The 27,095-nt window shown below is 30.8% G+C and overlaps 1 protein-coding gene across 5 annotated transcripts in view; it reads right to left on the minus strand.

The window, feature by feature from the left end:
• Positions 1–27,095, minus strand: part of LOC127701136 (adenylate cyclase type 2-like) — a 128,035-nt gene that overhangs the window by 67,680 nt on the left and 33,260 nt on the right. For 3 of the 5 annotated variants that reach the window (XM_052204930.1, XM_052204929.1, XM_052204931.1), the window contains one exon: positions 5,159–5,299. In XM_052204930.1, coding sequence (XP_052060890.1) covers positions 5,159–5,299 — 141 coding nt within the window. Of the gene's footprint in view, positions 1–5,158; positions 5,300–9,434; positions 9,482–14,725; positions 14,816–27,095 lie in introns of those variants that run through there. The other 2 variants (XM_052204932.1, XM_052204933.1) reach the window with 2 other exon arrangements.

The raw sequence follows: 27,095 nt of genomic DNA on the forward strand, positions 1-27,095 counted from the left end.
AGTCTGCCAGGCATCCATCATGTTGAACTTCATATTATTGCAATTATCCTGTAAATTCGTACCCCTTTTCATACTTTTACATTAAAAAAAAACATCCAATAGAGTTTATACACTGTTAATAAGGTTTATTCCCGATTGTCCCACTTTTTAAAATTTTAGAGTTCTGATTGTCCAACATGAAAAGTTCTGATTGTCCCACATTATTTTATGAATAAAATGTTCTTAGATAAACAAGGTAACTGTTGTTTGTTTTGCTAAAAAAACAAGAAATAATTATTGCACATTTAATATTAATTTTATAAAAGTATTAAAAAAAATGTTTTTTAAATAATTAGATTAATGCACTTTTGATTAAACAAATATAATATTTCTGATTTATGAAATATATCTACAATGTTACGTTATTCATAAAACAAATGTCAATACCGTAATTTTAATTCCTTTTTCTCTGTAAAGTTTTTAAATAAATTTAGAAATAATGCATGCAATTTCAAAAAAAAGGTATAAACTCATTTACATTCTACACTCTACATGAACTTGTTTACTAGGGAAGTCGGAGGACATTAATACAACATTCTCTGCACTATTGAAGACTGCTTACACCCAACGTCAGATTCACCTGAACCCAACAACTGTCTTTATTGTTACGAAGCTGATGTCTATAATTTTGCCAGATCAGCCTTTCCAAGAATCACTATTAAAGGTTGTTTTTCCAATATTCCCATTGCTTTTGCAGTCAACAGGACTCTTCACCAACTATAAAGTAGAAACAGACTTCCATCAAAAATGAGAAGATGTGGTATGATTGCCAATGAGACAACTCTCCCAAAGAGACCAAATGACACAGAAATTAACAACTATAGGTCACCATACGGCCTTCAACAATTAGCAAAGCTCATACCGCATAGCTATAAAAGACCCCAAAATGGCAAATGTAAAACAATTCAAACGAGAAAACTAATGGCATAATTTATGTACAAAATAATGAACGAAAAATAAATATGTTACACAGCAACAAACGACAACCACTGAATACCAGGCTCCTGACTTGGGACAGGCACATACAGAATTTTGCGGGGTTAAACTTATTTGAAGGCGCCAACCCTCCCAATAACCTGGAACAGTGTTGAAACAGTACAACATAAGAATAAACTATAAAAATCAGTTGAAAAAGGCTTTTCTCATCAGATGGGTACAAACAGAAATACATCTAACAAAAACACAGAGTGGACGTGGACAGCTACTTATGCATCACCACAACAAAGACACTGAGTACTGTAACAGGTCTGAGAGTATTCGCAGTTACTGACAGCTAGTTCAAAGCCAATAAAAACTAATTAAAAAAAATATGCATCTAAGACTAAAATTTTATGACTTCATATTATATTCCGTGTTTGATAATACTATAATTGTACCTACTATGTGCAAAATGAAATATGTAAATATTATTATTTGTTCATGTTTTTTTCATATTTTATAAGTTACATTGTTTAGTGACCTTTAATTAACTGCAACACACTATAAAAACAAATTAATCACTATCAAAACAATTCCCAATTGTCCCACATTTAAACTTCCCAATTGTCCCACAAACATATTCCCGATTGTCCCACAAAATTTCATTACTTTTTTACCTGTAATTTCAAAAAGTGGGACAATCGGGAAGACACCGTTAATAATTATCTTCTAAAAGTTTTCAGAATAATAATAATCAACTTTTACCTATATAGGTTCTCAGAAAGACAATCAACTTTTACCTATATAGGTTCTCAGAAAGACAATCAACTTTTACCTATATAGGTTCTCAGAAAGACAATCAACTTTTACCTATATATAGCTTCTCAGAAAGACAATCATTTTCTGAAACCTGTGGCAAATTTGAGTTTTTGTAGGCTATTTATTATTTTATCTATATATTTCCTAACTTTATTTTTCAAAGAGTTTGACATAGTCAAGATCTAAACAAATTAAATTTGGTTTTAAAATGATTCTCATATATCAAACTATTTATATAGGAAGTTAAATTATATTTGAATGCTTGATAATATATTGCAATGTTTTTCTCTTTTATCAATGATGACATTTGTTAAACTAGCTGTCTTACAAAAATTTGAAATTAATTGTACATTAAAATGACAAGTGTTATTTTTAAAGGCCTGAGAAAAACAGAAGGAGAAAATTTTAATTGAAATTGCATTGGGAAAACTAAAAAAAGAATAAAATTTGAGGAGTTTAATCTCTTTTTTTTATCTTTTATTTAATTTTTAAGTACACATATCCTGAATCCTTCATCCGTTCTTTTAATTCTAATATCCTGTCTGGACAATGGTAAACCTTCCTGGACTAAGTAAACCATCAAAATATTATAATTAGCAGTTATTTTATTATACACTATAGCTACTAACTTTTCACACTTTCTACTTCTTGCTGTAGTAAACAGCCATAATCAGTTGAAAAGACTGTGACTATGTGGCTTTTAAAAAAATATAAGATGTAAGCTTAAGTCAGCTTAAGGAAAATATGAAATAAGATTTTTGTTTTGCATTAAAAAATTGGTTTTAATTGTTAGACATAATGTGCTCTGACATTAAATGACTAGACAGAGTTAACAAGATAATAATTAGTGAAATTGTCCCATGAAATTTGTTCTGACCAGTAAGTAATAATTGTCTGCTGCAAAAAATTTCAAATGAACCATCCAGTGCCTTTTTACAAACTCTGCAAGGTTTGACAACTAGTAAATATAAGAGTTGTAGATGACTATAGAGGTGAGACAAAAGTAAAATGAGATTTTTTTGCACAAAGCAATTAGACTTGATAACTTTTAGAAATTTCAATTTATCTAGAACTTATTACATAAAAAAATTACAGCTGCCATGTAGCAAAAATAAATTGCATTTATAATAATGTCCCAGTATATTAACGATTTTGATCAAGGACAATACAGGAAGGCATATAAAATACCAGTTTGATATTTTTTTAATATTGGCTTCTAATCCCAACAAACAAAAGTTATTGTCTGGAAGTAATTAATTCTGGTGATGTTTCAATTACATTTGGACCTTTCTTCTTGCCAAAGAACAATGATATTGGGTGAGCAATCTTCAGAAATCATAAAGAGTCAACTCATTTCTACTGATTAACCAGCAATTTTAATACCTAAACTCCAGCAACAACTTTTCCCTGCAAACTTGGACCAATATAATGGTTATAAACTTGCTTTTTCCACAACTGTATGTGCTTACCATATACAACTATATTTATATCTAATGTCAAGGGACAAACAGAGCTTATTTCCCTCTAAATATTTATACACTGGGATTACACATGTTTTAAATGAAAAGATAACAATGCATATTTTCAAGTACAACCTGAATTGTCTTTTATCATAAAATGAAAAGGGCTTATTTCAAAACAAAATAAAATTAAACAATCAATATTTTGAATGAATAACTTAAATTTCTAATTCATTCTTTCATCTATGTTGAGACTTTACAAAGAAGAATATATTCATGCTACACTTGATGATTCATGAATATTTTTTTTTTAAAACCCACAGGGAGAAAGACTTCCATTTTCCTTCTAGGGCCCAACCTGCATCAATATGAAAGTATTAATCTTATACATTTCTTAAGAAGATTTAAATGTTTTAAATATTTTCCAGTTAAGTTTCAAGGATCTGGGTTGAAAACTTAAGAAGAATTTTACCAAAAATGTAAGTTTTGTTGAAAAATTAAAAAGTTCTCAAGTCTTGTAAAACACCAAAACATTCCTTAAACAATTCCATAATAGCAGGTGCACAATATAAATATGTATGTATCTTTCTGATAAGTATCTAGGACCAGGAATAATGGACAACTGATTGTCAAACTTGATTACCCAAAATTGGTAAATTCTTTTGAAAACATTGCTAAAATATTACTCAATTCCCTAGTCTTGAAAAATAAGAAACAATTTCACAAAAAATTCTACAATATCTGGTTCACAAATTCAATACTTTTGAAGTCAATCTGTGAAGTGGTGAGGATCTGTGTGGAGAATTGTAGGATGCATTGATTACATAAAATAGGTACCATTCTTTTGTGAATTTTGCTGAAAAATAACTTAGTTCCCAAGTCTGGAATAATAGAGAAATAAATAGAGAATGTGTCAATGGGACACAGATGATGCTCCTGATTTCATATAACATTATAAAGGGGCATAACTAGAAAACTGTAAAAGTGACGCCATCCAAATTCGAACTTGATCTGGGTTTAATGGTAATAAGCATTGTGTATAAGATTAATAACATTTGGGAGAGGTAAACTAAAGTAATAGATCAGAAACGAAAAATTCTGCAATTTTTCCATCTATATAGGGGCATAACTCTAGAACAGTTAAAGGAACGACACCCAAATTCGAACTTGATCTGAGTTTTGTGGTAATAAGAATTGCGTATAAGTTTCATAACATTTGGTTGAGGCAAACTAAAGTTAGAGAACGGAAACGAAAAATTCAGCAATTTTCTATCAATAAAGGGGCATAACTCAAGATCAGTAAAAGTGAAGCAAACCAAGTTCATACTTGATTAGTGTTTTATGGTAATAAGCATTGTGTATAAGTTTAAAAATATTTGGTTGTTGCAAACTAAAGTTAGAGAACGGAAACGAAATATTCAGCAATTTTTCCATAGAACTGTAAAAGTGATGCCACCCAAATTTCAACTTGATCTTTGTTTTGTGGTAATAAGCATTGTGTATAAGTTTCATAACATTTTGGTTGAGACTTATAAAAGAAAGGGAACAAAAATTATTTTTGGGACGTACATAGGTATAGACATACAGACGGACAATGGTAACACTTAATGCCTCCTCCACCATGGCGGGTGCATGATAAAAATCCTGGAACAATTACATAATAGCAGGTGAGAAACTTCAATATATGAGTAATATTTGTGTGAGGTTTCAAAGATGGAAAACTGTACATTTGAAGGTTGAGACCTACTTTTCCATATACACCTGTCCAAAAATCACCATAAGCTGGTTTTTCACTTGTGGGACCCATCCAAAAATAGAGAAGATACTTAGGTATGTACTACCAACTTCTTCATGGATGGATCAAGATTTTAATAATTAAAACAAACATCACATTTTTCTGCACAACTTACACACAAACTCACCTGTACATTAGCTATGTGGTAGATTACAGTTCCAAGTAGTATGGCTACAGCTAAACCAATATATCCAACCACTAAGGGCCTCTGAATTTGTATGATATAATTCTGGTAAATTGGCTCAATCTGTAGAACCTCAAACTTTTTCTGAAAAAGCAAAGATCAAATTAGTGTTAAAATTAATTACCCGGTATTAAGGACAACAAAAATATGTATTTTATATTTTTACAAAAGATCAAGCCATAAAAACAAAAAAAAGTAAATAAGTTTTCTTTATAAAGTAAAGTTTTGATAGTCTTTTCCAAAAGTTTGACTTTGTCAATTTTATCTTGATATCATGCTTTATATTAATTATTTGATGCTGAACTATTATATCATTAAAAATTTCTGTAAATAAAACTTTTAAATAGAAAATACCATACATATTAAAATCAATAGATGATTAAAGTTCAAAATGAAAAAAAAAATATTACCATTTTAAAATGTTAAAAAATATTTCCTTTATCAAAATCACTTGATTCACATTAATTTCAGACAGACCTCTCCAATAATTTGATTGTATCATTTTAATTTATAAATATGACACAATAAATGTTATGGAAAATAAGTACTTAAATCAACTGCTATAAATATTTTTATATTAAATATTTATATTGTAATAAAATGTTTAATACAATCAAATTGATATTCATTAAAGTAAAAAGAGTACTTTTAAAAGCTTCTTACTAAACACCATTCTATGGCAAGCTGTTTTTATATTTATTCAATTTCAAGATATCTTATAAAGTAGACAAGATATCTTATAAAGTATATAAGATATCTTGTATTCTAACTGAGACATCTTATTTAAGGTCAAGTTACAGTAAGTGGGCAGTGTCACAGATTTTGATAAAAATTTTGCATACAACTTTGGCTCCTGGAACTATAACTGAAAATGAAAAAAATAATGTTTTATTTTATATCATTAAAACGGAAATTTATATATCAACCACATATAGTTTTTTAAGAAAAATTTATGTATTAGAAGTTGGAGATTTTAAGATTTTAAGACAAATTTAAGAAGGATTTTCAACGATTTTATGTGCTTTCTATAAAAATGTTCGCCTATTTTGACAAAAATTCAATGAGTAATATTTCAGATAATAAATGAGATAAATGCATTATTTTTTCGATTCTCAGTTATAGTTCAACGAGCCAAAGTGATATGCAAAATTTTGGCAAAATCTGTGACACAGCCCATTTTCTGTTCCTTTACCTTAATTCAAATTAATTATAATTTATTATTAATTTTATAAGATATCTTATAATTTATTATTAACTTTATAAGATATCTTATAATGTTAATAAGATATCTAATAAAGTAAATAAGATATCTTATATCTTTTAAACAAATATTTTATGAAATGTCTTGTATAGTTTATAAGATATCTTTAAAAGTATATAAGATATCTTATTATTATCTCTGTACATTAACCTCAGTTTCAGGTATAGAGATGTGATTTTTTTCTGTGACAAGTGCTTTTGACCATCCACAAGAACTTGCGGTCATCTGATGTTCAGTACTTCAGTACTTTGATTAACTTTATAATTAAGATATCATGAATATGGAATAAACATAAAAACAGCTTGCCATACATATTGTATATTAAAGAAAAACAAAGGATATGGGGTATCCATCCATGATACAAAATCAATAAATACACAACAAAAAAACATACAAAAAGCAAAGGAACAGCACTTTTATTGCTGTTCTTCGTCTCAAAGTCACAGTGAGACCTCAACACTGAGCAAAAAAACTCATACCTCATTGCAAGTTTAAGACGGCCCCTAGCAATTAAACTACCTCTCAAAATCATATTGGAGGAATTGAGATAACAAACAGTGCACCTTGCATTAATTTAAAATGAACAAAAATCTTCAAAGTTCAAACACACACACCTATTTTCACAAAAATTAGAATTTGTACATTATGCACACATATTATTATATAACTACTATTCAACCTATAATGTGTATTGTAAACAAACTTATTTTCGCAACTTACTTGAGGAGAATAATAACATAAATATAAATCATCATGAATATCTAAAACTTGGATCTTCCCTTATATAAATACTTCAATATTAGGAAATCACAAAAAATAAATCATTTGGAAGACAGCTAGAACTTATGTCCTAACTGGAAACAAACTATTAGTGATAAAAAGTTGGTTTACAGTAATTTCTCATTATAAGATCCCCATCTTTTCAAGAAACTTAATTGACCACTGGAGAATAAGGTCAAGGTCACATGACATTTTGGACAGCTATGTACTCCACATTCAACATACCATATACTATCAACTTTCATGGAAAAAGAGACTATTGTAAAAGAAGGGATATAAATAAATACCCAGATAATCTTTCTTTAATGAAGACAATCTTATTAACCACAACTAATCATCCTGAGGGTACATGTATCAAGAAATTGGACCTAATGAACATTTAGAGAGAACTGAATATCATGTGTACATGCATGCATATACAGTGATATTAACAAGAAAGCAAACACTGAAATGTCTTATCTGCTTCACTGATTGTGAGTGAATTTTGTGTTGAAAGTCTTTAAAAAGATAAGGTTTTACTACAGGTATCACAAAAACTTATGTTATCACATTATCAATGATTCATGAAAATGAGGTCAAGGTCAGATGAACCCTGCCAGACAGACAGACATGTACACTTAACAATCATTGCATACACAAATTATAGATGACCTATTTCTGATAGCATCTAAGAAATGGACCTAATAACAACAACTTAACAACTTTGGTCACTAATCCATAAAATGAGGTCAAGGTCAGATGAGTTATTTGCTGACAGATGTGTTTTTTTTATAATTTTATACACCAATTATAGTTGTCCTTTTACTCTTAATGACTGAAAAAAATCCATGATAAAAAAACTATACAATTTAGGATCCCTATGTTTTGCATTCTGTCACATTCATCGCAGGCAAGACAGCAATGTTTTGATTTGATATAAAAATAAGAATTAGTGGTACTATTGCTAATGAGACCAAATGAGGACAAAGCTAGCATTTAAAGGTCACTGTACTCCTTCAACAATGAGCAAAACCCTTAAGAAAATCTAGTTATTTGCAAATTTTTGCTGCTATGTTACCACAACCAGAAACACTACAGGAGGATTTGAGAATGAGAAAAAGGGCACCATATGATCAAAATAGTCCAGAAATTGATTAATTTAATATAAGTTCAGCTACCCATCATTTTGTAAAGAGCTAAAAACATAAAAAAAAAACCAGGACAATATATACACCACTGGCAAGTGGAAAAACATTTCACAGAATAAAAACTTTCTACCTTGAAGAAGCAGAGTGGACTTAACATGTATCCAAACTTTAAAGCAGACAGAGACCTACAGACAGAAATGTGGATTGAAGGAGATGGAAGAACATGGATAGAAAAATATCAAATTTACAAAGTTTAATATGAAGTTAGAACTTATGAATCTATTATGTTTTGAGAATCAAAGTAACTGAATATGTATAATGCTTTTTCAACAGGATTTGACATAGTGTTAATCAAGAATTAAGCTAAATACAGAGAGGCATTCAAACTTAATGGGAAAAAATAGGGGTAATAAACTTCAATTAACTTCATTTTTTACCCAAAACAATCTCTCAAAAAAGGTAGGTGATATTTAAAATCTGTAGATTGGATCTCAACAAGATGTTGATACAAGTGCAGCACAAGTGCAGCAATTTTTCTAGTATAAAAAAATAAGTAAAGTCCTTTTTCATACCTTCCTGGACCCATTTGTTCAAGATCTCCCATAAAATATGATGCTTAAGTTTTTGATTAGAGCATTTCAAATATTGCATTGTTATATATATAGATCACTACTGGTGTACAACTAAAACATAATCAACACAGCTCCCATGTTTCACATTTTGGCAACAATTATGTTTAAATCAGATATTTTCAATTCATTTAAATATATTTCCTGGTATTTATTCTAATTTACATAAAACTTTTAAAACTTTTTGCTGCATCCATAAAGAAATATGATGTGAAATTGTCATGTAGAAAATCATGAATTATTCAAAGGGAAAACAAAAACAAGTCTTTAATAGAAAAAAAATCATGTTTCTCTCAAGAAGTATATATATAACCAAACTGAAATATTTCTTATTCTAATTTCAATCACATAATATCAATTTAATGAAAGCAAATAAATATGTATACATAAATAAATATCTATAAAAAGTTTTAACAACTTACATCCTCTTTTCCATCAACTAAATTACGATACTGTTGTCTACATCCAACCATATTGGGTATTATTGACAAACTCCTATGTTTCAATTAGTTATGAGGAAATCATTGGCCAATACACTATTTATGATTGTATTTCACATGAGAATACTCCACATCAGAAATGGCAACATCAAGCATTCAGTATTGCATAATTATGAACATGTTTAATTAAAAGGTTGTACAAAAAAAATATATAAATTATTTCTTCGTAGATAGACAAGTTTTAAAGTTAAGACATGAAGTGGCTGTAGGGGATACATAAAACTTGTCAGATAAAAGTGGAAAGATTGGCTATGTAAGAGTAAGCACGAAAAGCCAGTAACCAAATTAATTTTTATTGCTACGAACTTGGTGTAGGTGAAAGGAGATGCCATCTGTCATTTTCAATTTTCTTGAACTCATTTCACTTAATTAATTTACTATACTTTACCCAATGTTCAGTTTAACACCATGTAGCAAAAGTTGGTAATTAAAAACCAATTTCTTTATTTTAAATCAAGTTTGGATAACAGTTCTTAAGAAAGGGGAAGATAGACTTTCTTATTTGGAAGACAAGGTTAAGTTTTTTTGCTTCTTATTTTTGTTTTTCTTATCTTCATTCATTCTTTCTCCTTATGTCAGTCATCCTTTTTGATTTTTTTTTCTCTCTCTTTAACTGTATTTTAAATGTTTGGCAAAATTTATATGATTTAAAATTTAAAATTCTTATTTATATACTAATATGAATAACAGATGTATCAGCTAAAAGTCATGAAAAGGCAAACAAACATCACACAGTCATATCATAATTACATAATGTAACAGACAAATTGAAATTGTCTTGCCTATCACATGGGATAAGAATAAGATTGAACAAAGAAACACAGAGTGAGATTTTCTCCTGTACAAATTAAAATGCTTAACATCAAAATAAAAGTAAGGAGATTTGGTATGATGCCAATGGGGTAACTATCCACCAGAGACCAATGATGTAGATATTAGAAACTATACGTCATCATACAGCTTTCCATAATGAGCAAAACCCCAAAAGGCATAGCAAGCTATAAAAGGCCCTGACATAACAAAACATAAAACAATTTAAAACAAGAAAACCAACTGATTGTAAAACAAAACAACCCTCCACTAACCTGGGACAGAGGTAAAATGATCCCAAAAATATTAATGATGATGATGATCCAGGCTTTTAGTATGCTAGTTAGCAAGAAAACAGTTTGCAGAAAGAGGGTCTCTCTTTGCCAGACACATTATTCTGACTCAGAGTCGTCCAGTTTAGCGCTTACTTCTAAATGCAGCCAAAAATATAGACATCTTAGAAATAAACACCATCCTCTGTAAATGTTGAGTATTATCATTATTACTACTAAAACTTAGACAATACATTAAATCAAAATGTGTGGTCTTGATTCTAATGAATAACAGATGCAAATTGGTTCATATATTTATTTTGTGCATTTAATTTTTAAATCACGAACAATTATTTAAAAAGAATTATTACAGAATTATATAAATTTGGCATTTATTTTTCTGAAACTGTACAATTCTTAAATGTAAATACATTATATTATGAAATATGAGTGTGAGTATTAAGCTCATGCGGGAACCACTTATAAAATTTCTTCTGGTAAATTTTGATTTATCCAATTTTTCCCATGTTCTCTTTTTTTTTTTTAAATTGAAAAATCATTTGAAAATACACCATTATCTATGGATTTTAATCAAATGCCTAAAACTGTGGTTTCACTGATGTAACAATTTCATATCTTGTTGCTATGGATGCTATTGTGGTGCATTTGAATTTTTTTATTATCTTAATCTTAAAAGTAAACTTGGACAGATAATTTTATTACATGTATAAAACAAATATATATAAATGTAATTCTACAATGTTTTTTAATGTTTCCAAAGAGAGATAATAGCTGCTATTAAACATTTCATTATCTTTTATAATTGATCTTTTTAAGGTTATGCTTTTTGACAAATTATTTGCAATCAAATATGACATTAATAATGATGTATAACATTTAACAATTATATACAAGAGCTATATATTATATATGCCATTAAAACTATCTTTATATTTCAATAAAATATTTGAAATGGATAGATCTTGGCAGCCATCAGACAAAATGACTGATTGGGGATATCATTGAGGATGTCTGTATGATAATAGTAAGAGGAGATTACTTATAAAATTGGGGACGATTTTAAAATCAATTAGAGTAGGGTCATCTATTAACTAATGTAAATTCAGAAATTATTGCTTGCATTTATTATTGTGATTTTGTCATTTTAGACTAAAATGCGATTTTAATTTTTACGATATTGAGAAAAATCCTTTTTAATTCAAAATGCGAGTTTAAATTATTGGGATTATAACCCTGTCACATTTTTCGCAATAATAAAAACATCTCAATAATTTCTGAATTTACTATTATATTTGGCTATAAAAAAGATTTCTTTTGACAGTCTTTAAATGTGGTATCACAGTTACTTCTAAAGAGTAAAAACTTGGTACTAATACCTACTGTTAGTTTCGAGTTGTTTTCTTAATCTATTCTGCCAACTTGCATAAAGGTGTCAAAGAATAATTTATTGTGCCCACTTGTATAAAGGTCCAAAAGCTTTATTTATGCTAGCAACTTGCATAAAGGTCCCATGCTTAATTTATTCTGACAATTTGTATTAAGGTCCCAAAACTTAATTCATCTGCCAAATTGTATAAAGGTTCAAAAACTTAATCTAATTCTACCAACTTGTATGAAGGTCCCAAAACCTGATCTCTTCTGAAAACTTGTTTTAAAGGTCCCACAACTTGATCTATTCTGGCAACTTGTATAAAGGTCCCAAAACTTGATCTATTTTGAAAACTTGTTTAAAGGTCCAACAACTTGATCTATTCTGGCAACTTGTATAAAGGTCCCAAAACTTTAAACCATTCTGTCAACTTGTATAAAAGTTAAAACACTGTTGTCTGTGAGCTGTGAATCTTTCCTACAGCAAACTTTGCAGATACCACAATAAAAATTTCCAATACATTCTCAGTTAAAATAATTTTATATTAATAATGACCTAGAGGCTCTGAAGGTCTATGAGCATCTTCAACAATAGACACTCTCCAACATTGTAGACTAGAATAGAATTCATAACAAACATATTTTTTTTGTTGATCTTTTATTGCTGATCATTCTTTTTTGTTACATGTTCTCTCTACCTTCTTTAGTTTTGCCAAAAAAACAAAAAAGGGTAAAACAAATTGTTGTTAAATGGCAATCACTCCTAAAAAGAGGTCTACTAAAAGTTTCAGCAAAATTTGACTTATTTGTAGAAATTGTCTTGCTGATTATTTTAGTTTTTTTAAACTGTTCATCTATCCTTTATATTTTTCAAGATAATAGGCAAAACACAAAAAATTGTAAATGAAATTGAAAATAAGGAAAATTCAGAGATAAATCTACGAGTTACTTTAAAAGGAGGAGGTTGATGAAGGGTAAAATTGGCACATACATTTTATTAAATGTATTTCAATCAAGCCAAATAAATAAAATATTACCTAGAAATAGTTGTGATAATAACTTCTTTTTGGCACATCAGATGATAAATTACAAAGTAATGAAATCTTAATTATGCATAACTTGTGTTATGACATCAGTTTTGGTCCAGTTTTCCAATTTATGCATATGAGTTCGAAGCATAATTTAGTTTGGTCCCAACCTCTGATCCAGAAAAGTTTTGTTCATAGGGATTCAATATAAACCTTGGCACCTTTTGGTTACACAACACTTTAAACAGTAGGTTGCGGCCAAGGTTTTCCCAAAACCTTTTAGGCCCAAATAAATGAAAATCAGCATGAAATGTTCTGACTTTGAAGGTACTCTTATGAAGAAATTTGTTACACCTTGAGTTCAGGCTTTAGAAATAGATCCGTTTAAGAACCAAATTGTGGCCTTGTTGATATATTATGATGAAGTTGAAATCCAAGGCCATATTTTGTTATTAAACTTCAAGCAAACCTTGTCCTTTATAATTTAGATTTTGGAACTCTGGAGGCCAAGACACCTTAAACTCATTAGATGGATTTCTTATTTAAAATATCCCTGAAATTACATTTTTAATTTTATTTATTCATGTTCTATAATATATGTGTCCTTTTTAATGTGTTTGTTTCAGGTATTTTAGATGGTCTTTAGACAAATTTCAGACTGGATTGACTTGTTAATAGACTTTTTTCATATTACTGACTTTTGACTCCAGAGTATATAATTTTCGACTAGTTACCTACTCTATGGTAGGCCATTTGGTACTCTATTAAGTGAGAGCAACTCAAAAAAGTAAAATCAAGCTTACAATCGGTGCAATTTGGATTTTGGGGAAAAAATAACTGTTTTCCAATGACTTTGTAGGATATAGAAAACATAAAACAGTTCTGGATTAAAGGAGGGAATAATCCCTCCCCCCATTGCAACACCTGTTCTGCTTTCAATGGACATTTACATTCCAATGCTTCAAACACTTTTATTTCTGGTGTTAAAAATTCCCTCTTCAATGTCAATAAACGAAAAATTCTGTTTTTTTACAAAAAAACTGAATTCAAAAAAGCATGACAGATTATTTCCCTTTGTGCTTTGTTTGCCTCCAATGCATTTTTCTTTTGGCATGGTTTTTAGAATTATTTTTGGCATGGTTTCTGATGTCTACTACTGTCTAGTATAATTTTCTACATGCTGCACCATTTAAATTTCGCTTACAGTGCTGTCATCATATATGATATGCACCCAAGACTTTGACTTACTGTGTGTGGTGATGGAATCAAGTAGACCCTAATGTTTTTCTTGGTTAAATCAAAATAAACATGTCATCTTTTTTATGCTATGTACATTTATATAGATAATTATACAAAAAAAATGTTTAGTGCATTGGAAGGTGACCTATATATGCAATGATTCCCCTTTACCAGTTTAATGCAATGTCAGATATATAGCACCAATTGTTCTGGAGAAGCTATAGTTTCAATTAAATGTATTCTGATAAGTTTTTCAAAGACAGGTACAATACTGATCTTCTTATTATATAAGTTACGTGTAAATTTGTCTTTGAAATTTTCGCCAAATTATATTTATTTTCATTTGAAAGTAAATGACTTTAGTCTCAAGTAGAGCCGTTTTCCAATTGGATGAGTCTATGTCCCAGGTCTATGCAAGGAATTATATTATTAAATTATACGTCATTGGTCTATGACCAACAAGGTGAAGACCTACCACGGGATAACTTAATTGAGATGTTTTCTTCTTTCCATATAGAATTATCTTTTGAGGAAGCATTGCAATCAAAAACAGGAAAGTTTTATTGTAACACACGAAACCGCCGTGGGGATTGCAATTCCGTAAATATTTCCATCAAACGCAGAGATCCGATATAAGATCATATAACCTGGAACATAATATATTGATATACTATTCCAATATATTACAAATTTTTGTAGACAAGGACGAAAAAAATAAGAAAAGTTTCATGCAGTTGGTCAAATAAGTCTTTGGGAGAATCTATATGTATCTATATGTATCTAATTATCTATTCTATATATATATATATATATATATATATGAATATATCATTCTACCCACCCATCTTCATATTTCCGCATGCAAGTCATAGTATTGACTTTTACGTAACATTTCAAGTAAAAACAATATTAACCTGGGTATGGTATGGATAATACTTCCTCCATGCAAAAGGTCGAGTTTCAATTTTAAATAAATCATCAAAGAATCCAGTTTCAGTTCCGTAATCAATTTCAATTTCCTCGTTAATCTTCCGTGTTTTCTTGCTTGTTCCTAATTTTGAATTTTCCACACATATTTCTGGTGCAATTTTATTGATGTCACCGGACCAATGTACTGTTTTTTTGGTCTGTTTTGCAGAGTTCATATTCCAGATTCAAACCTTTAACATTAAACATATCCGCCATTTTCTTTTATAACTTTCATTATTCCCTTTTTCGCTCGTGGCCACAGAATGATAGCAACACAACAAACAACATTCATACCTTTAGGACGAACTTTATAAATCAAATATTTTCAACTAGCGACTCAAAAGTTTAATTTTGATGGTCTGTATTATGCGCTATTATATGTGGTTTTATTGGATTGTCAATAAAAATGTTTAATCTTCTCCCATTTAACTGTATTATACTCTTTGATTTTTAATGTCGATTTTTATTTGTTCGGATATTTTAACACTATCATCCGTTGTCACCAGGAATTTGCAAGTTTCTACATCGCAAACTGAGAATCATCCGATACCGTCCCTAAAATATGCAATCTGGTGTGGGATGGAGATTTCTGAGAATTTATAATACGTTAAAATTCTGGGTTTTTTTTTCCTTCTTACAAATGTATGTATATGGACAGGTCAAATGCAAAAGTTTGTCCTCTTTCACACCTATATATTATTGATAAATATAATGCAATGGATTACCAAAACAATACCACATACTAAACTGCTTGATCCATCCAGTCTGACTAAAATTCAGATTCTCTTTCACTTTTTTTATGCTTGTCACTTTCAGAAGCTTGAATTCCCCCGCACTTTTCAGTCTACTCTTTCGTCACTGTTAAGTCGACGTGATCATTTACAATATGTAAAACATGAGATGAAATTGATGTACAATAACCAGATGTTGCTGAAAAGACTAAGATAATAATGCATTGTGTATATATATAGGATAAAAATCTCTATGTCTTACACTTTATACTATCATTTAACAAACAAACATTCTCCAAGATTACTATAATTTAGACTATCCCCCCTAAATAAAGATAAAGTCCTCATTTATTTTGCATATCCCTACATTTATACCATTATGAGGGAACTTAACCACTTAGGGCAAACCCCATGAAATTGCATACTAGTGATGGATCGCAATCTAATTAAAATATAGATCTCTGAACTCGGTATGAGATCTATATTTTAGACTGTAAAGTGCGGAGGGATTCAAGTTTCTGAAAGTGACAAGCATAAAAAAAATAGAAACAAAATTGTCTAGTCTTATAGTATAGAAGTTAATCAGTGTCCTCTTTCATTTTCATTTCATATTTTCATCTACTTTTTTAGGGGGGAGGGGGGCAATTGTCCCTTGTCCCCTTGCTACCGGCTCCTACACCCCTGCTTAATTTGTTAATAAAGGCTTTGATAATACTTATGCTTTCAATCATATCGTCTTGTGTTTTTTAGGGGGATTAAGGGATATTAACATCTGTTTGCTAATCTATATTTATACGCAACACTTCACAGATCATCGATATTACAGTTTAAGACCTAATGATTTTTGTTTCGCCTACATTTGTCGCAGTATGAGAGACAAAGGATTGCGAAAAGATAAAGATTCATGTTGCTGAAAGTAGAAAACATAGATACTTACTATCTTGTATACAGAAGCATGATTTTGTCAATAGTTACTGTGAATAATAGGTCAACTATATATTTTTGTTGTATGGAATGATTGTAAGGTGTACATGTCTGTCCGGCACTCTGACCTTGACCTTATTTTTATGGTTCATTAGTGAACGTTAAGTTTTCGTGATTAGGTCAGGTTCTCAGATACTATAGGAAACAAGTCAATTATATTTGATAATGGGGTATGATTGTAAGGTGTAAATGTCCGTCAGTCATGGATCATGAGACTTTGGCCTCATTTCAGGGACGTAGCTGTGTCCACTTAATGTGCACGCCCAGAAATTTAGTGGTACATTCTGAAGGCATTTCAAACTTAAATAAAAGACTTATTCAGACATCATTTTCGGCCAAACAAAACACACGATGGACCACAACATAACTGAATATCTTAACCATGTACATTCTCAAAGTCACTTTTTTACACAGACGGCGTCGACGGTTACCAGTTTCTCTAAAAAAAATATAAAGAAGTCTTAGTCCCCGCTGTCACATAATGATACATTTGAAAATTAACACTGTAGTTGAAATCAATTTTTATCTTTTATATAAACGGTAACCCCTTGCTCGTCACGAAAGTAAATAATCACAAAGGTTTCATCTACCAATTCCGTTTACTCAGTGCCGAATTTTAAAAATTTCTAGTTTTAGATGACTTGCTGAAAAAAATGCGAAATAAATGAAATACGGACGGATGGAAGAAAACCAGTATTCCCATATGATACCCACACTATAGGCGGATACACAGTTAAAATTAAACAAAAGAAATGGAACTCTTTGTTGGAGAAGGTAAAAAAAGCCGAATTGGTATATTTGGATTTTTTACACCTGTTTCTATGGGCTTTAAAAGTTTAATAAAAGTGCATAATTTAGGATTTTATGCATCTTATATACGTGTGTTTACTTAAATTATAGTATGGAGCTTCGAGATATTTGTAAACTTTTAAATTAAAGACAAATTTTCATAAAACAGTTGATTGTGGTAGGTGCAAATACAAGTGGATCTTTTTTGTGCATAAGCATAAATTACACCGAAAAAAAATCCACAGAAAGATAATAGATTGATCTTTCTAAAGCATTAAATTGCATCTCTGCCCCTGGCGACAGTTTTTTGGGAAAAAATTCTAAAAATGGGCAATAATTTAATCGAAAAGAGAAAGTCGAGTGCACCTTTTTATGTTCGGTCGTGTTTGAGTTGACTATTCTGTCTTGAAAACGTCTAAAGCAATAATATTTGACATATCATCTCGCTTCAGATTCTATTATTTATATATATTTTAAGCTACAGGTTGATTTAATGACATCAAAAATTTACAGTACTAAAAAATGAAATATATGGGTCAAGTAAAAAATACCTTTGTAATGAGTCATAACAACAGAGTAGGTGTGTTCGAATAACACATTTTTACTAAAAGTACTCGACGACAGACTTTACAAGTGGATCTTAAAAATGCATAACTTAAAAAAAAAACGAAGTGTTATCTAGGGTTATTAGCTAGTCTTCGACCTCTTTAATTTGTTTAGTCTGCCCTTCCACGAAATATTTAATTAGAATTTGTTAAATGTTTTTGAACTTTCGAAAATTCCACCTGACAACCGATCAGACTATAGTTTGAAGTTGACTAAATGCAGAAAAGTACATTAAATGATACTCAATAGCTGGTAGATACATTTGTCTTTTAAAATACAACTGGCATATAAGGATCGTAATGGTGCTATGTTGATAAATTTATCGGTTTCCAAGAGCTAAATTGGCAGCGCGTTATCCGTACAATGGCTTCCATTTTTACGATTGTAAAATTTAGTTGGCGTATTGGGGAGATAATTTTTGACAAAGTAGAATCCTGACTGTATAAGAATACAGTAAATAAGAAATTGAATAGCAATGTATGTGAAAACGCATAACACAGGAATTATGATACCAAATTTCAGTTTGTTCTGATCTTTAGTTCCTGTAAAACGTATTATAAGATTCATACATGACTATTATCTATAATCATGATATATAAGTAAGTACATTGTACATGTATTCTGTAAACAGGAAGCTAGTGAGCAATGAATGTAAACATGCATCACAATATACATCTTGCCCATAGCAATCTTGCTACAAAAGGTTTGAGTTCCATAGATACACAACAATTTTATTTGACGGACGGGCGGAAAGACAGACAGGGTGAAACCAGTATACACAGTTACAAATAAGTTTCAAAATTATCAATATTACGAATGAGTTCGCCAGAAAATATGATTTATTTTCGCATTTCAAATTATTTTGTTGGTTTATGAGTAACATCAATATCTGCATGTAAAGGGAATGTTTAAACATTTTTTTCCCATATTTTACTGATAAATGGACTTAGTTTTTTTACAATTAACATTAAGATACAGTCTTAAGGTTAAAATTTTCTAGTCATCAATCACTTTGTCAAACCTTGTTGAAAGATTTTTTTTGTAAGTTGGACAGAAGCTAAGATCAAAGGACTGAGTTTTTTTGCAGTTTACATGTAGATAAAGCCTCGAGTTAAAGTTTGTTACACATCAATTACTTTGTTGAACCTTCCTGGAATTCTATGAAACTTTGACAGACGTTTTTTAAGATTGAGAGATTATGTCTGAAGCAAAATTTTGAAAGTATATTTTCTCTCCTTTTTTCAATATTTTACTGATAGATGGACTTTTTGACAGATAACTTTTACAGACAGTCTGGGATTAAATACTTTTCTGACATGATAAATTTGAAACCTTCATGTATTGCTATGAAACTTAGACAGAAGATAATCTTTAAGGTCAAGAAATAGCATATAAGGAAAAAGTTAGATTTTTTTTTCTAGTTCAATTCTGTATTTTACTGATAAATGGGCTAACTTTTTACGGTCAACATTGCATATTTACACTGACAGCTGTAATCGCAGGCGAGATACAGGGTTCAGCCGAACCCTTTACGAATGTTATTTCTGTCATGTTGAAAGTTATGCAGTTTATGGCTAGTTACTCAGGAGACTGGACTCAAAAATGAATAGTAATAAATGCTCTATTCAATAAATTTATGAATTTAACCAATCAATATGTTAAAACAAAATTTCTCGGCAAATTTTAGAAGTACACTATGCGGGTCTCCCAACGACCATAATGAGTACTCTTAACTCATGCGATCGGAGCATCAATGACAGCATTGCATGCATCCAACTTATGTGAAATATGGCTTCCATAATAGAGTATCTCTCCTGCATGTAACTACACACACAGAAGGAATCAATACACTATGAATCATTAACATGAACACGATCTTTACTATTTATTTTTTCAGCTAAAATTACACCAATAATAACAACTTCATCATGACATTAACATGAAATAAGATATTAAACACACAATGAATGACTCCAAGTACCCGTCCTCCGTTCCATAGGCTGTTTAATAAAGGAGCATACAAATTTTCACTTGCTGTTTAGCACTGTCACTGACGAAGGCTATTTGTTGAGCCGAAATATTTGTCAACACGATTCTATAACATCATCTAAGTCTTCGTATATTACCATCTTATATTAGTACCGTTGCGCAAATCTTTAGACTTCTATATTTATTTCCTTATCTGCGCAGTATCGTCTATTCTAGACGATCCGGTATATATTAAATTTGCTGGTTAGTCCTTTTTATAGACTTCTATATTTATATATATCACGTCTAGATATTAGTCAATGAATTTCTTACGAGGGCGCTGGGTCGTTATGAAAAACAAACGATACTGTACACAATAGAAAAATAATATATACGCCTCAAAAAGTGTACACAACAACATCAATATTAAAAAAGGAAACAGTAAATACAAGTGTCAATAAATTGATAATGATGATGTGAAATGAATCATATCAATGTATTCTGATTAAACTGAAACGTTTAACGTTTTACAAATCAAAAACCCACGCTTGTATAATTCTAAATTTTCAAAGTTGACGAGAATAGTAATGTGCGATATGACCTGGTACAATTCTAAAATTTCACAGGGGAAGAAAGTTAAGTTATCAAAACAGAGACTGCGTATACATACATCCTCCACGAAAAGCACTGTATGATTTTATAACTGGTATAATCCTAAAATTTCATAGTTGGTGAAGATTAAGTAATTACAACAGAGGCCGCATATTCATACACCCCAAATGAATAGCACTGTTAGTTTGATCTGGTATAATTCTTAAAATTCAAAGTTGACGAAGGTTAAGTAGTCACAACAGAGGCTGCGTATTCATACATCCCAAATGGATAGCACTATGCGATTTGAACTGATATAAATCTAGAATTTCAGAGTTGATGAAGGTAAAGGAGTTACAACAGAGACTGCTTAGTTATATACAACCCAAATGAATAGCACTGCGCAATTAGAACTCTGAACTACACCTTTCATTTATCCCATTTGGTGCCAACGTTTTTAATTTTCTTTTCCAAAATCTTTCCCGAGTGATCCTCTCCTCCCTAGACCAAACAATGGTGTGGTCAATGATGGTAATAGTCAGTCGATTGAGATCTGCCTTAGTGTGGCCAGGGGATCTAAAATGTCGACTGAGAAGATGTCTGGCTTACATTCATAATCACTACGATGGCCGTTCATACGTTTGTGAAATGGCTGTTTTGACTCACCAACATATATACATTTACACTGTAGGAGATACACATTATTTGTAGTTTTGCAATTAACATTGCGAAATATGGTGTATTTCGTACCAGTGGAATGACTGTTAAAAGTCTGGCTATTCAATATTTGCTTGCAAGTCAGAAATCGTTTGATCCAACAAACCTTACATGAGCCCGCTGAAGAAGAGACTGATTTAAAGGATAAATCGGCTCTAACCAGAAAGTCGGTAAGGCTTTTGGGACTACGGAAAGCCAGGACGAATGGCTCCGGAAAGATCTTGGATAGTTTCGGATGTTTTTCGATTTCTTTCCAATTTTCGAGGATAGTATGTTATAATTTGTCAAAAAAAGGATATTAAGTCCGCATAAACGGGACTATTTTGTTGACCTTTTCACTTTATATTGTAAAAGTTTTATCTCGGCTGATGTTGTTAGCACGAGAGGAACATCTATCAATATCTTTTCTTTTGTAGCCCCGATAATTTAGGTATCCGCGAAGCTCTTGTAATTGTTTTTTTCACATGGTATCATTGGTGGAGCAAATTTGCTTTATTTTGATGGCCTGGCTGTAAGGAATGCTCTTTGTGTAGTGTTTTGTTAGGCAACTCAAGGAAGAAAGATATTGGTTTTTGTCTGTAGGTTTACAGTACAGATCTGTAAATATGATTCCATCCTTCACTTTTGTAGAAGTGTTAAGAAATGTGATATTAGAGTCAGAAATTTCACCAGTTGATTTTAATGAGGGATGGGCGTCGTTGAATTTTGAATGAAGGCATTAAGTTCTTGTTCAGTATTAACCCACTTCATGTCAATATCGTCGATGGATCGGAACCAAGAGAGAGGTTGATAAAGAGAAGTATCGAGAATTTGCTGTTCTAGTTTGTCCATAATATATTGGCATAGGACGGGCCATCTTTGTTCCCATTGCTGTTCCATTAACCTGGAGATACATATATGTCGCGTGGGATACTACATATATCTTCCAGTTTCAATAGCAAGGGGATGCCACAAATTTTAAATTTGCATATAAGTTTGCTAGTTCCAATACAAGGGTGTCAAACAGTACTCTTTTCTAAATTAAGTTTTTATATGTTTATATAATATGAGCTTACTATTTTGATCAATAAATGAATTTTATTGTCACATACTCAGATACTTGTTTATGTCTTTGCTCAAGTTCAACTTTGGGTGTGCTAATATTATTATCGGACCTCACACGATTAACATATGAATACCGTGAGTATATACTTTGATCAAAGAGAATACCACTCTTTAAGTTTATCTTACCTCCTATACATTTCTAGGAATATGATTGGTTAAAAGCGTCCGCGTGGAGACCGTGTATATTCCATATTAGATTAGTAGGGAGGCGGGGCTTATTTCAATACACGGTGTCCCTTTATAAAAACAAAACGGTACTGAGAAAAAATCTTAAAGGTTTCAACAGACGAAGAAATTGATGATGAAGATTGAAATAAATTCATAAAACACATTTAAAGCTAACAAGTTGTTATTGTTGGCTTCTGTTTTTGTATGATCAATGGAAGTAGTTTCTTAATGCTAACGGTATTGAAGACTTGCTCATTTTGATAGGTCACTATAGTCTAAATATCACACGTTAAGATAGTCGGTAAGATAAATTCGTTACATAGTGTGCTAGTGACGTAATACGGTATATATGGGGTCAGTAAATTCCATATATACCGTATTAGGTCACTAGCACCAGAGACATATAATACAATTGTATTATATGTCTCTGCTAGCACACTATGTAACTAATAATACCAGCTGCATCTTTGTTCAACATACGACCTTCCTACAAAAGAGACTGTGTTGCAATAAACATCAAAGGGAGAATCTTCCAAATTAAGAATTAGAAGCAATGTTACTGGCACATATCTTTATTCCGAGTGTTTATTTACAAAAGTTATCATTTCAAGAGGACTATTATATATGTATAAAGTTGAGTTTATCCCAATTTGGATTGTTGTACGATCTGTACACATCCTTATGCCAAATTTCCCAATAATAATTAACGGTTAATCGTCTTATCGGGCAATATTTATTAGTTGCACGATCGTGCATTTCAGAATTTCCTATTTTTTTTGTATAGGATCACAAGACATCTTATTCCAAAAACATACAATTTGATAAAGCTTCCACTCTATCTCCCAATGTTATACAAGGTTACCACTAAATGTCTTTATAATGATAAAATGACAATAAAGATTATTATAAAAAAAACATCTCTCAAAACAATTGACATCCCACATTAATCGTTATAGGTGACCCACCTCTTCCTACAAACGCATCCAAAACAGGAACACAAAGATGCTTTAATGCAACTTAACATAAGAAAGACAACCCTATATTGGTTGAAAAATAGCATGCCGTAATTCTACGTGTATGACACCATTGTATTCGTTCAATATCGCAAAGTTAATGAAACCTATTGTTCGAAAAACAGTCTAAATATAGAAAAAAAAGAAGAGAGGATTAAGATCTTTAAAAAAAAGTCTAACCCTGGGAATATTTTTGTGTCTATCCCAAGTCAGTACCATCGTCAGTGGTTGTCTAACGTCATACATAGCTTCATGTTTTTTTCTTTAATTTGAAGAATTCGGTGATGATGACAGGGACTCATTTATTGAAATAAATTGTGTCGATTATGAGTTAATCCCAGAAACCGATTTCAAATAGAGATTCCAAAGTAATTACAAATATGAAATAGAAAAATAGATTTAAAAAAAAACGAATAATAAGTGTAATCTTACTTCGAAACCCCTCGTGGTTTAGAAGTACAAAATATTTTACATTAATAACTTTTAAAAATAAATGACGGCCTATATAAAAAAAACCAGCAACCAACAAGGCACTCTATTAGTAAGACACAAAAGGTTTAATAGATTAAAGCCCTATAGCAAAATTACATTGACATGTTTAAGGAACCAGAAAGAATGCTTCAAAATCAAATAAAATTGAGTAAGGGCTCCCATTGTTACACTCCATTTATCAAAACACAAGTAATAACATATTTAGAAAGTTTTAACATAAATATTCATCTTAACCCACTTTTACAATTGTAGACTCCGAAGGAATATACACTTCGTATACATATATCAACACAATACTGGAGAAGACCATTTAAATTAATAGCATGCTCAGCAAATATTAAACAGCATTCCGAAAGATAAACTTATACTAAACGAAAAACTTGAATAGACGAAAAGGGGAAAATTGTTTTTATATAGCAAGCTTTAACGAACAAACTTTTGGGTAATAACTTGATTTAAGTACACCAACTTTAACCTGTAGAAAAAAAATATCACTAAACTCAGACTCAGTCACCACAAATTTCAAATAGAAAAGGGAAACCATCTTAATATTAAGAATATGCCACAATTGAAATTCATTAGAGGATGAAAGCCCATTCCTACATTTTTTTTTATAAAATTTATTTGGGTTTTTCATCAATCCCCTTAAGTTTCACAACATATTGCCCTGTACTTTTAGAGAAAATTGTTTAAAATTAGCCAATCAGAATAAAATATTAAACAAAATTATAAAAATAACATGAATGTACGTCAAACGCAGAACTGTACTGTGTAACAGTTTATGCAATAAAGCTTCTTTTTATTCCCCTATACCGAAAGCTCTCATGATAAATCTAACGGGCTGATAATGCTAACTACTACTAATGGACCAACGATTAAAAAACTAAGCATAATATTTAGTTAGTAATTGATTACTATACGGACGATATGATACATCCTATTTAAAAACTATACTTTAAACTCAATGGATTAAGTGACTACAGCAACGGAATTATGTACTGGTATGATTCTGTAATATCCACACAAATCTGAATAGTTAACGGAAACCACTAAAACAAGCATTATAAAAAAAACAACAAATGGTTAGGAGTAATGATGCGCTGTTTCACCATGATGAAAGATTTATTTCTACCTTTAAGATATTTCCACCTGCGTTTTCCTGATAAGGCTAAGCTATGAGCTACTGTCATCACTTAAGTCTTTGCGTTTGTTAGAGCCATTTGTTTGATCGATTTTGGTCAAACTAGGCAGATATATTTAATATTCTGAATTACATAATTATATAAATATCAAATGTTGACATTTTTACAATTTTTTTACCTTTTGAGTATGTTTATGAACACTTATTTACCGGTACATATATATGAATAAAGTAGATGTGATGTTTACACGGCGTAAATGAGATAGTAAACCAACGACGCAAATAGCCAAAGACATTATGGTCAACATATAGTCTTCGACAATAGACAGATGTCTCTACCCTATATGAAGCTCTAATTAGTCCTTAGTCTGGAAACGTTGTGAATATATTATTACATATATGCTATTTACGCCAAATTCTAAAAAAATATTGTTTAAGGTAAACTAGATGTCAGTATCGCCAAAAGTAGGCCAATCACATCCGAAAGGAAAATAAGATTTGTAAGTCAGCGACCAATACGCAGGTATATTATACAAAATTCCGCATATGTCCTAAATCCAAAAAACGTGTTTGGCGAAAACTAGGCCAATCTGAACCAAAAATAAAAGTAAAATCTGCAAGCACTGAACACGAGTAATACATTATGCTCTGTCACCTTAGCTGCGAAGACATTTACACATATGACATATGACAACAACATCAATACATTTATTTGACCAAAACGAAAGATTTCCCTCGGAGGACAATTCTTAAACTTGTTAGCTTTACAAATAATATTACCGTAAAATTCTGAATTCGAGATATCACCTTTGGTCAAGTTCCTGCAGGTTAAACATACTTCCACACTAAATCTAGATTTTGTTATAATCTTGTAAAGGTTTTACAAATAATAATTTCATGCTAGAATTTAAGCGCTAAATTATAGTAAAGGTAGCCTAGAATTGTCTTTCGAGGTTCGCCTTCCGACAGTACACTTCCGTTCAGAAGGAAGTACATGTTATGTAGTAAATAGTATATATGATCTGTATGTACTAATGTAAAGATTTTGTTACTCAACTCATATAATACTTTTCTATTGTAGATTGTGTTTATATGTGACGGTAGTTGTCGATGACAGCAAATAGGACATTAATTGTGTTTTATTTGTAATAAAATAAGCTATCTGTTCTGTCGTCCAAATAACGGTGTTGATTTTTCTTTATAAATTATTTATGTCCGTTTGAAGTATTGAATAAGAACAGAAGATATTACGTTCATCGATATCTGAAACGTCATTGCAAATACGCGCATATGGAACCAACTGAGCTATGTTCACTCTACATAAATATAAAATAAAGGAGCAAACGGAACATGACCATCAAAGAAAGGAAGAATGATTGTACTGGACAAACTTTTTTGAAAGAAATTTTACTTGGAAACGGAAATGAAATCGTCGAAAAAATATTCTTGCAAAAGTTACGAAGAACGTTAGCCAGATTGTTTTTGCAGAAAAAAAAGTCCACTTGTTTGATTTGCAATTCAACGCATAGTAGTTTAAGACGGATCTCAAGGTGAAAATATTTTAACAAAGAT

Source organism: Mytilus californianus, unplaced genomic scaffold (assembly GCF_021869535.1).
Source record: "Mytilus californianus isolate M0D057914Y unplaced genomic scaffold, xbMytCali1.0.p SCAF_5, whole genome shotgun sequence".
NCBI lineage: Eukaryota > Metazoa > Mollusca > Bivalvia > Mytilida > Mytilidae > Mytilus > Mytilus californianus.